The sequence below is a fragment of the Etheostoma cragini genome, chromosome 13 (genome assembly GCF_013103735.1).
Source record: "Etheostoma cragini isolate CJK2018 chromosome 13, CSU_Ecrag_1.0, whole genome shotgun sequence".
In the NCBI taxonomy this organism is placed as follows: domain Eukaryota; kingdom Metazoa; phylum Chordata; class Actinopteri; order Perciformes; family Percidae; genus Etheostoma; species Etheostoma cragini.
In genome coordinates this window covers 10,484,345-10,496,535 of record NC_048419.1, presented here as the reverse complement: position 1 = coordinate 10,496,535, position 12,191 = coordinate 10,484,345, and the positions used below count along the sequence as shown (strand labels likewise).

The following is a 12,191-nucleotide window of genomic DNA, read 5'->3' as shown; positions in this document are numbered from 1 at the left end:
AAAAGGAAAGAAAGAAAAAGCAGTGCTGAGGAGACTTGCAATTGCATTTCTGAAACAACAGGCCAACGCTGGTTTAACAAGAAGATTGGATTGGCAATGCATAGAAAGACCAAAAAAAAAAAGACCAGGAATGGTAGATAATTAGTCCAGTGCAAGAAAGTTGCTTTTCTCTTTATAGAACACTTAGAAAAATCATTATTGTGTTGTTGTTTTGTACACTCCCTCCTAACTTTCTGGCTGCTTACACTATTTCTTTAGAGATTTGAGCTTTTGCTTCTGTTGCGTTTTAGTTGAACTTGAAATCAACATATGAATATCAGTCTGAAATCTGCCCCAACCATAAAAAAAATCTACTAATATATACAGTATGCGGAGAAGGCCAGGCAGTTACTGACAGAGCAAACATTTTTCTCCCATATGCTTTTCGCTATATACTGCCCAGTGGCGATAGCTGTGATGCTGTGATTAGTGCATCCGCTGAGGGATCGTCTTCCTAGTTATTAGGAGTGATGCTGCCTAGTGATGTCTGTTTCATGCTGGGTTACCAAAGCAAGAGAGAAAAGGCTTTGCAAGAGAAACATTATTGTCTGTTGCTGCTCATGCAGCTAACAATATCTGTTTGATAGACATTTGAAAATACACATACAATAGATCATGTGTAAATGCATGGAGAATGTTATCTTCCTTTGAGCAAGTTTGTCTAATGCATTCCAAGTCACCTGTGGTTCCAGCAGGGCTTTATGAATCCACTACCAGCATCATGTTTTTAATGAGGGCATTTTTCTGTGTGTACTGGACTTGCCAGTTTTACCCCTGTGGCATATGAAGAGTTCAACAAGCACATTTTGAAAGGAAGACATTTTAATTAAAGACACAATTTCCTGTCTAGATATTTGCAGTCATGGACACTTTCTCCACATGAACTCCACAGTAAGTGTGGGCTGAGTCAGCTTGATTAGGGACAAAGAAAAAAGCAGTTTCCGTGGCCATGGGTGTTCAAGAATATCCATTGTCGTTATATGAGAATAAGAGGAATGTTTACATTCTCTTTCATTATGAAAGTATTCACACCTAGGGTTGAACTGACAGGGGTTAAGTCTGTCAAGAGGACTGTTGCCATGCTACGAAGGATGTCTGTGCAACACATTTCTGGTGACAATTCAAAAAAATGTCTCAATCTGCTGTCTGCCTTTTTCAAAATGCTCGTTTTAGCTGTCCTACAGTATTTCAAGTGTGATAGAAGGTGCACCTTGATTAACTCTTAAGTATTCTTCAAAGAAACAGAGCTGCATCTAAATTCTACCCTCTTTCTGTAAAGTATCGGTACTGTCTTTGTTTTCATTCCCACATAGCCTCCCATCCCTTTTTTCTTCTGCTTTGTACTTCAGGACCTGCTTCAGTGTGTGTCAAGTTCTAAGAGAGCATACAATACCAGCATGCTAAAATAATGCACAGCACCCACTGTTCTCCTCCAACAACAACTTCACTACATTATGGATATTTTACGAGGTCCACAGTCTTTGCTGCACTGGCATCAGTTGTCTGTCTTTGGCATTGTACCTGCATTTCATGCATCTTTTGTCATTTGTTAAGGTATTTATGTTTTGAAAACATCCACACTATCCTTTTTTTTTTAAAGTTATTTCATAATTGTCATGGTTGCATTGATACATGTGATCATTTACGTAAAGAAATCAAACTGCAATGCCTCTTTGTTTATTGAATACTCCGTGAATAGATTAGATTATGTGAAACTTTAACGAATCCCAGGGGGAAAGTGGGTCATGGCAGCTGTGGAGAAGAGGATACACTTCAGGTAAGAGAAAAGAGAAAAAGGTGGTGAAGATACCACGGGAAAAAAACATAAGAGGATATATGAAAATAGTAATTATAGCATTCTGATGGAATATTCTGCCAATCAAACAAGCAAAAGATGCAGTCCTTTATTGAAAGGTAGGCTCTGTTGCGCTGTTTGCACATTTACAGCATGAATGCAGTGTGCGCAAATGTGCATCACTTAAGATGGAGGAAAGTTGTAAGCACACAATAATCTGTCAAAATATGAAAATTCATAAAGTAAATTATTCATATAATTGAAAATGTCACAGTTGGAGGTAACCTATATTCCCATTAACAGCTGCAATTAGTTGCTGCCCTGAAAGCCTGCTCCAAGCTTCCTGTTCAGCAGGACTGGCGATATCATGCAGAAATGGTCTGGTTGTTAGGTGTTCTTCAGGTGAGGGAGTCCCAAGCAAAGAAGGACTGTTTTAGTTTTAGGTTATAACTAATTTACACTGGGTCCCTTTCCACTAATCATCACAATAATATATCTCAGTATCTCAATTATCTATGAATAAAAATGCCGTATGAAACCATAAGAATAAAGTGGAAAATTCCCCATAATTATTTTGACATTTAAACATATGTGAAATTGTCCCCCTCACAGAGCAAGTGCAACAAAACTGTGCGTATGGACTTTTGTTGTCCTGAATTTGGTCTATCAGGTAGGCTTATTCCCAGGTTGTAGACTTGAGCATTATGGATGTATTATTTTAACGATATACATCCATGGACATGACCACCCCTGCCAAACTCTGCAACAGCCAATATACTCCATGATAAGGGACAATGCATGGTTCCTGTGACAGAGGCAAGATTGAAGGGCAGCCTGAGATGAAAACCACCCTGCAAGAAATAACTCAGGGAAAAGCACTAAAGCTTTACAGGTTCCTTCCACTTCCCCATGATGCACTGCGCGATTGTAATGTGTGTCAGTTCGAAAACGTTAGGTACATCATTTCATTTATATAAACTTCATAAACATACATGTTTTATGGCATGCTTCGGTTATTGTAAATAAATTGAACATACATGTTTCTTGGGAGACTTCGGGTTTTGTAAATAAATTGAGCATCGAAAGTTGGCTAGCTAGCTAAAACAGTCCGAGGTTTAAAGTTGTAACCATAGACACGGTAACCTGTAACTAAGGAAACCACGAATAACATCGCGGGAAAAGAACTTGAACACAGCACCCAAACAACTCTGACCTGTGTAGCTAGGTAGTTTATGACTTATATTCACTGCTTGCATTAATATCTTCGCTAACAGTACGTGTGTTGATCATGGAAAAACATAACGTGGGAAAAGAAAGGCTCGTAGTACCCACTGATTTCACCTCGCCAGCGGTTTCAAGTAAGTTTCTTGCTCCTAACTTCAAGCAAATGATGAGTTCAAGATAATGCTAGCTAACATTAGCCTTTAATGTAACATAGACTCATGGTGTTCCGTTCACTGCACCATGTTCCGTACAGCTGACTTTTTACCACTGCTCGCTAAATAAATACTTCCAGGTCATGCTTTAAATAAAAAAATAAAGAATAATAATATATATTTATAAAGTTCAGCTAGCTACTTTCGTCTGCATTTGTCAGCTCTAGCGTTGACTGGTAACTCTTTTGAAAGCCCAGTCTGAAAAACTCTAACGCCACGGTTTAACATTACAAATATGAACGTTACATTGGCATTGAACTAGGCTTAACGTAGCTAGCCTAGGTAAGTCAAGGCATGCACACATAAATGTTATTTGATGTTATGTAGGTAATATCCAGGAGGACCTGGTACCCCCATCACATTTCGCATCAAGTGTACAATCTGCTGGAGCACAGAGAGGCGTTCACGTCACAGGGACACTGCCACCCATCTCCTGGATAAACCCAGGCGTGACATCAGTACCATCCGGGGATCCCAGTCCTGCCAATCCATGGCTTGCCTTATCTCAGGCCCAACAGGAAATATTGGAACTGAGGAAGGAAAATCAGAGAATCGTGATGATGCAAGGAGACAGCAGAAGAGGAATGATTCCAATAGATCACCCATCAGACCTTAGGGCAAGGTATCCCACAATGTGTTTTACAGTGGCTTGCATACGTTTACACACCCATGCTAAAGTTGACTAAAAAGAGGAATAAAAAAATCTTTTGGAAATTGATTTTAATGCCTTATACATAAGGAAAAATCCAACCTTTAAGAACACCAATTTGGTTTTTGAATGAATAATGTATCATAAATAAATGTTCTTACTTAAAATACAGGGGGCATAAGTATACCCACCCCTATGTTAAATTCCAATAGAGGCAGGCAGATTTTTATTTTTTTATTAATAAAGGCCATTTAGTTCATGGATCCAGGATGCTATCCTGCATCCTGACCTTACTGCCACTAGTTTTACACTGCTTTTTGAATTCATCGTCATTCACCCTCATTTATATAGATTTGTATCTAATATTTAAGTTACTATGCAGAAATTATGAATTATGTTGACTAATTGTTACAATCAGAGGAACAAACAGATGAGTTTAGTCCGGAATGAAAAGGATCAATTGTATTTGCAAAGAGCGTTGTATGGAATCCAATCCATTTTTTGGCGGTAATTTGGTTAAAAAGAAACCCATATTTCAGATATAGACAATTTTTAAAGGGGTCAAATTTGACCCGAGGACAACAGAAGGTTTAAGGCATTAAGATCAATTTTTTTTTTTTTATTATTTCTCTTTCAGTAAGTCAACTTCAGCATGGGTGTGTGAATTTATGCAAGCCACTGTATATAGTCAGAAATACCATTATTCTCTGTCAGTAAGATGGCAAATTAGGTACATGAATAGCTCCTCTTCCTCAAACACAGATGTGCAGAGAGAAGTGAGCAGTGTGCCAGATGGGAGTCGGAGTGGCGTCTGGAGGCAGAGAAGCACAAGGCTGAAGCTGAGAGGTTGAAGGGGCAAGTAGAGGCCCTGAAGGAGACTGCAGGGAGACACAGGGAAGAGATGAGAGACAGAGGCAGCACTCAGAACAGGTACAAGATATACTTATGTTATGCAGTCAAGTAATTTTACAGTTTGTAACTAATCATTTCAGAAATGACAGATGAGTCATTTGAACAAGCTTAATACGGCGTAACCTTTGTACGACAGACAGAGCCATGAGTTGGATGCAATGCAGGAAGAGCTACGTAAGGCTAAGACTGAACTCAGCCAAATCAGAACGGAGCTCACTCACAGCCGTGAAGAGAATGGGAAAATAAGCTTACAGGTAAGGCAATTTACTAACAAAACATTTCATTTGAGGATTACTTGAGAATTACTGGCATCTTGTAACACACTTTGCAGTTTGAAGTCAGCTTCTTTTTAGCATTGTACTTTAGTGTTGTAGTCTTAATAGTAGCTTACAGTCACCTGACAGTTTTAGTTAAGCAAGTTTCCCTATGGTTAGTTTAATATATTTTCAACATATTTGTTTCTTGCAGTTTGAAAGACTGAAGAGAGAGTCGGATGAGGAAATTACAAAGCTGAGGAGGGATGTAGCGAGGAGTAAAGAGGAAGCCCAGGATCTCGCTCTGAAGGCTGAAAAGGGCAGGCTACAAGCTGCGGAGGAGGCCAAACAGCAGACTATAAGACTGTCAGAACAACTGGAGGAAATGCAGAAGAAGCAGGAGTTGGAGGTGTGTGGCAAATTACAAACCATCTTAAACTCTGTACATACTCAATTGCGTGACATCAGCTCAAGGCTCTGAATCCAGGAACCCATGTAAATATAGTCTCGCTTTGCTAGACCTTTCTTTACAGTGCTCTGGAGGAGGGTATAGCTAGTCCACACAGCATTCCGGGATAGGAGGAAAATGTGCTCGGCTTTACTGGCATTCATTTAAACAAATCACTATCGCCAAAGGTGGCGCTAAGTGCCGGACGGAGCCATGGTGCTGCTTCAAAATAGCCTCAGAAGGAACTTCTTTTGGGGGAACATGTGTACTAGAACTGTAATTGGGCCTTAAAAGTTAAGCCCGACAAGACCCGACAAGGCCCGAGCCCGACAAATAGATTTTGATTGGCGGCTTTTTAAAAGCCTGAACCCGTTTAATGCCTGACATTATTCAAACATGCACATGCACAGCTATTTGGCCTTTTGTCAAGAATGAGTAATTTATACAATTTTTAATATAATTTATTCATGACTAACGTAGGCTATCAGACTTGGCTTGCTTTGCTGGTGAAACCAAAACGTAATCACCAGAGGCCAGACTCCATTTCACCTCCTCAGCATCCATTTTCGGGCTAATCAAAATGCATCACCTGACCGCTCATTTACTGCACAACCTGGGGTGTGAGCCCGTGTAAAAGTATAGCAATTAAAACTGAACCGTCCCGTCCGGTTTGGGCAAAGGTATTCAGTTCTAATGTGTACGTTCAAAGTTATTATAGTCGTTCAACAGAAAACCTCAGATTGGACAGTTAGTCTAGCTAGCTGTCTCAATTTATGCTGCAGAGATCTGCGGAGCAGTTAACCATAGTCCTCATAAATCGATGAGGGTTTAAAATTCCGACACAAACAAAACGGAAGGTAACGAACATCTGGCGGAAAAGGTTGAAAAACGGTGGAATTTTTGAAGGCAACGCAGCAGTCCCGGGAGTGCGACTCAGTGGATATAGACTAATGTAAATAATTATATGTGTCTTAAAATTTTCATTGTTTGTTTCTTTAAACTTTCAGCTGCAACAGTTGAATGCTTCCTACTGTGCAGAGGTGGGTGCAACAAGAAATACAAACCGTGAACTACAGGACAGACTTCAATCAATGACTTCAGAAGTGCTGCAGCTAAAAAGCACTCTAATGGAGGTCTCTACTGAGAGAGACGGGCTCAAAGAACATTTAAGGTGCCACATTCAATCTAAACTGAATAGAGCTAAACATTTATAGCCCTTTCTAGTCAGATTCACATATTCTTTTTTGGGGGTGGGGATGTTTATTTTTCAGCCAAATGGGACAAGCTTTTGAGACACAATCAACAATGTTGCACAGCCTCAGAAATTACATTGGCCAGCTGGCCCCGGAGAAAGGAGAGAAGGAACAATTAAATAAAGCTGTTGAGGTGAAGACGATGTAAACAGTATTGATTGCAATCAGCCTACTGTGAAGTAATTGCATTGAAAAAACAATTCATCCCACTTGTTATATGCCGGTGTGTGTCTGTATAAAATTCTATTATTGTCCATTGTGTAGAAGCTGAACAAAGAGAAAGCAGCGCTTCAGATGACCACAGAGCTTTTGACAGTCAGGCTCAATTCTGTGAGTGAGATACTCGCCCTCCAAGAAGAGAAAATATTGAAGAAGGTGAGTGTTGCATAGCAATGCATGCCATGCTGATAACACATCGTGGGCAGTTTTCCTGTGTAGACCAATCAGGTACCTATCATTCTGTGTTTGCAAAGTATGAGAAAATGGTCTGAAGGATGGATCTTAAAGACGGTCACGTTAACTATTTTGTAAAGGAGACCACAAGGTTTAAGATTGATGATAGCGCAGCTCCAGACAGGATGGCAAAGCCCTGCAGGAGTAATTTAGTTGGCTAAACACTTATATACACAACATCCAAATGTTGTGTATATACAATATGACTCTGCATGTTACATATACAGCTTCTTTTTTTCATTGGAATGTGTTTTTCATACTTTCTTTTTTGTGATAAAATGTTGCTATTGTTTTTCATATATTCAGAATTTCGTGTACCAGGGCCAAAAAATCTTGAGAGGAAAGACGGGAGAGAGGGAGACATGACCACACATTCAGAAACAGACACACACACACAAACACATACAGTACATAAACAGACACACACACACACACAAGACAAGAGACTAAACACATTTGCAAGTTAAGGCAAGGGCAGCAGCACAAGGCTACAGCCCAGACCTCAAGGATTCAGCGATGTTGAGCCACGTGTCCGGAGTCCTTCTAGGCGCTCCGTGGATGCGCTCCGTAGATAGATCCATATACACGACATCCAAAAAGGAAAGGGTCCATGCACGGATAGATAAATCATGAGGCATTTTTTCAACGGGTTGCAATCAGTCTCTTTGCAGCTGTAAGTCCAGCAAATACAGCACGTTTTTGAGGTCTAGAGAGCTGAAAGGCTTACAGATGATTCAGAATCAACGAATTGTATTTTTCTTTCTTTTGAAGTGCATTTTAATTTGTTTGGAATGTCAAATTGCAGAAATTTGAAAGATGTTTGAGATAGGAAATCATCACAGTAAACCACTTAGTTTTTGGCCCATGTTAGACTTTTGTTGTACGGTGATGCATTTGAGAGCACGCACTGTTTTTGGAAAACTTCAAGGCTAATTTGTAAGGGTGTAACGAGATCTCGCGAGATTAAAACGTGACAAGATTTCTCGTCGAGGTGAAAAGTTGTCTCGTGAGGCGATGTGATGTCAGAGTGATGGAGCGTGAAATTACTATTGAAGATCCCCCTGCCACTTTTAAATCATTTGTGTGGCAACATTTTGGTTTAGGGTTAGGGGTTAGGGGTTAGGGTTACTGTCTGTCTGTAGCTGTACCTGTCTCTCTACGTACCTGTCTGTCTGTAGCCAAACCCTAACCCTAAAAAAAAAGTTAAATTACATTCATCATTATTAGTTGATTTCAAAATGCACCTAAATTGTTTTGCATTTTGTGATTTTTCAGTTGAATAAAAAAACTATTTTCCATTCATATATTTCATCGAGGATTTCTTTAATTTTTTTTTAAAAATCTCGTCGCGTCTCGTTCTCGTGAACACAATCTCGTGATGTGTCTCGTCTCGTGGAGTAAGCGTCTCGTCACACCCCTACTAATTTGTATGCAATAATTACCCCTGCTCATATTAAGGATTTGCTGAAATGGTGTGTGTGCGCTTACCATATACATGTGTGTTTTTATAGACCTCGGCAGACCCACTTGTGCAGAATGGATGTGAAGGCCTTCAAGTGCTTCAGCTCTGGAGAGAAAAAGTATTCAAGTTATGCGTCCAGCTTCGCTCAAAGGACATTGAACTAAGAGGAGAGAAGGATAAACTTCTTTCAACAGTATGAAAAGCGTCATCTATCAATATACTCCAGTACAAAGATGTCCATTGTGTTTGAAACTGTAATATTAACCGTTAAGTTGTTTTTGTACTGCATTTGGTACTGTATTGGTGTAATTAGGTCAGACTCATGGAGCAGCAGCTCCAGCAGGAGCAGCACCGGGCTACTGTGCTCCAACACAGTTTAGATGACAGGATAGCTGAGCTGGAGCTGGAGAGAGTGGAAAAGGAGGTTAGTACCAGAGCAAGTGAAGAGATTTACGTGGCTGTCTGTAATTTTGATGATACACAATAAATTTGAGGCTGCTTAGGAAAGTGATGAACACTCATGCATTTTTACCACAACAGAGGATGCTGACTATATGGAAGCTTTGCTAGGTTCCTAGAGCAGTTAAGGTTTTAAGCAGAGCAGCTGGGCACATAGACATTCTAAAAACTAAGCATCACATTTGTGTGTACATTTTTTTCCCCAGACATTGAAACAGGACATGGCCCAGGAGCAAAAGGAAAACTCCCAGCTAAAGTCACAGAGCCAGAAAAAAGAGGCTGAACTAAAAATCCTGACAGAGGCAGTACGAAGGTAAAACACATTTATCTGAATTACATTTTGAAGGAATTGTTCTTGTCAATGTTTAAAGGTGTTATTACAGTTGATGCTGTATTTTCCCACATTGTGGCTATGCCTCACAGGTTCAGTCTGGCTTTTGAAAGCAAGGTGGCAGAAGTAGCCGCAGGTCAAGCAAGGCTCAGCACTTTCAACCAGAGGCTAACCTTTGCTAAAAGGTGCATTGAGACAATCCAAGGTGCAGTCATCCTGAAGGTTGATTGGGTGATCGCAGTGCTTCATTTTGAATTGCATATTTCTGGTGAAGTGAGTTTGTCACCTTGTTTGTTTGTTTTTGTTTCAGGTTTGATCATGAGGAAGGTTGCGCTGCAGAAAGTTCAGCAGGCCAGTAAACAGACAGAAGAAACTGCTGACAGGTTTGAGGTTTCACCGGTCATTTTTACATGATGAATGCACCTAAACAACCTTTTCCCAATGCAGGAAAGGGTCTACTTTTACAAATAAGTTAGCAAACCATTAAATTATAAAGCAAGCTTACTCATCTAAGTACCCATATAAGACTAAATGCAAAAAAATGTATAAATAGCTGAAGTGGTGAATGCGTGTTTATGTCTGTATGTATTTATTTTTCTTTTCATAAATACTACTGAATATGTGTCCTTTGGATGAGTTTTTGTAAGAAGGTGTTTCAGTAGGCTGCAACTAACTGCCTTATGTTTTTAATTAATTGATCACAATATTTTACTCAGTAATGCCAAATGCACAATGTGCATGTGCAAATGCAACTGTGTGCAAAGTCAGTCTTGTTGGGCTTACTTTGTTGTGCACCATGCTGTTGCTCCTCCACCACTGTGCTTGACTTTCTCCACCTTATTTGCTCCACCATCTTGTCTGTTGCCCTGCAGCCTCACAAACCTTCAGACAGAGCTTAGTTCGGTGTGCGAAGAGAGAGACAAGCTCTCACGGGAGCTCAAAAGGACCCCAGAGCTTATTGAGAAAGCTCTGGCTGATCTGAAAGAACAATGTAAGCACCCTTAAAACTCACAACATCTTTGTTTCAACACACACATCTGTTTATGTCAATAGCAATGCATGTGTCTCACTTTTGTACATCCTTCTCAGATGAAAGCCAACTGAGGCTGCAGCAGCAGAAGGCGATGGAGCAGAGCAGGGTGGAGGTCCGGCAGGCTGTGGCTGGCAGAGAGGAGGCCGAGCAAAGCCTGCAGCAGATCCAGGCCCAGCTGGAGGAGAGCAAGGTCAACCTGGAGAAACTCCGCTCTGTGCTGCTCAGCCAGCAGGAGCACAGCGATCGTGGTGAGGCAGCGGCTACCTTAAGCCACTTTTCTTTTTTTTTTTCTTTTAACCTTTTTAGCCTTGACTAATCCAGGGAAATCAAACTGAGAACTCCTGCTCTATTTCAGAAATACCCTTCGTCACTGTCTCCACATATCCACACCAGGCCATCCCGGTATTCTAGGTACCTTCACTGGATTAGTTGGGGATTAAGTGACATGTTCAAAAGCACTTTGATTGTCATTGATCAGGGAGAGTTACTGAGTTTCCCTTATACATTTTTCCCAGTTGGTACAAAGATTTAACTTGGCAATGTAAGGGCACTCAGAACATACATTTTTAAACCAAACCTGTTTTAACAATAGTCAGGTGGCCTATATGCACGTTGAAATAGGGTTTGCTTGCTTTAACGTAGATTTAGTCCCTTATCACTTATGCTGAAAGTGGTTAGAGAGGGATCTTTTAGTGGCCTGTATAAACAGGAGGAATAGTTTAAGTAAGCAAAACCTGTTTCACTGTTCATCTTGAAAAACTGTAAAACTATCCCTTAACTGACTGTTTGGATTGCCACCTTTTTAAGTTGATATGGCATACGTTTTAGCAAACAGTGGCCTATGTACACACACAGAGAACCATTAGCATTCATTGGTAGTAATGTTTGTGTCAACCTAATGAATGTAAGTCCAATATTCACTCTAACTTTAGCCATGTTTTTGTTTACACCCATACCTGAGGGAAATATCTGTCTCTTTAGCTGCTAAACGCTCCAACATTTTCACCAAAAAGTTGCTAATTGTGTTTGTCTGCCGTTTGGTGCCGGGCAAGTAGCGGGCAGTTGGTGAACCAGAAAAGTAAAGTTGTGGGTCGGAAATACAAACAAACGATGACCTGAAAGTCGAGGGGAACTGTAGAGTCAGGTCATCATTTTCTCTGTGGAATGTTATGTAACATGTAATGGAATGTAATGGAAAAAAATGTAATTATGATCGACTCCTGTCATGGGATCTATTAGTAATATAAAAGTATTGATTCTAGCTGCTTTAAGGATGCAGTCGTCAAATCCACACTGTTGGATTTAATTTCCTATAAATTCCAGGGCTTTAATTGAAAGAAAAGATGAACAAATATTTGCCACTAGCTGACCCTCACGCTACTCCCACCTGGCTGTGATGCAGTCCTTTATGTGAAACTGTGGTGACATCGTAATAATTGATGAATCTGGAATTGATTTAATCAGCTTGAGGTCTTTCTGTCTATGAACAAGTGTAAAAAGATGCAATTAAATCCTTTTTATTCCCAGAGATACATACAAATACAGCATTAGACTCTGTTTCTCAGTAGGAGTAATTGTAAATGTGCTGTATTTACAGATGTGCTCAAATTTGTTGGTACCCTTACAGCTCATTGAAATAATGCTTCATTCCTCCTGAAAAGTGATGA

General features: G+C 40.2%; 1 protein-coding gene across 2 annotated transcripts in view; it reads left to right on the top strand.

The window, feature by feature from the left end:
• The first annotated feature begins 2,754 nt into the window (after positions 1–2,754).
• cchcr1 (coiled-coil alpha-helical rod protein 1) overlaps positions 2,755–12,191 on the top strand; it is an 11,799-nt gene continuing 2,362 nt past the window's right edge. Inside the window, exons 1-15 of one of the 2 annotated variants that reach the window (XM_034889937.1) lie at positions 2,755–3,192; positions 3,598–3,892; positions 4,682–4,849; positions 4,968–5,085; positions 5,300–5,494; positions 6,541–6,704; positions 6,805–6,919; positions 7,051–7,161; positions 8,751–8,894; positions 9,015–9,125; positions 9,367–9,473; positions 9,584–9,696; positions 9,802–9,874; positions 10,361–10,482; positions 10,581–10,772. In XM_034889937.1, coding sequence (XP_034745828.1) covers positions 3,123–3,192; positions 3,598–3,892; positions 4,682–4,849; positions 4,968–5,085; positions 5,300–5,494; positions 6,541–6,704; positions 6,805–6,919; positions 7,051–7,161; positions 8,751–8,894; positions 9,015–9,125; positions 9,367–9,473; positions 9,584–9,696; positions 9,802–9,874; positions 10,361–10,482; positions 10,581–10,772 — 2,098 coding nt within the window. In that variant the 5' untranslated portion in view covers positions 2,755–3,122. The remainder of the gene's footprint in view (positions 3,193–3,597; positions 3,893–4,681; positions 4,850–4,967; positions 5,086–5,299; positions 5,495–6,540; positions 6,705–6,804; positions 6,920–7,050; positions 7,162–8,750; positions 8,895–9,014; positions 9,126–9,366; positions 9,474–9,583; positions 9,697–9,801; positions 9,875–10,360; positions 10,483–10,580; positions 10,773–12,191) is intronic. The other variant, XM_034889938.1, reaches the window with a different exon arrangement.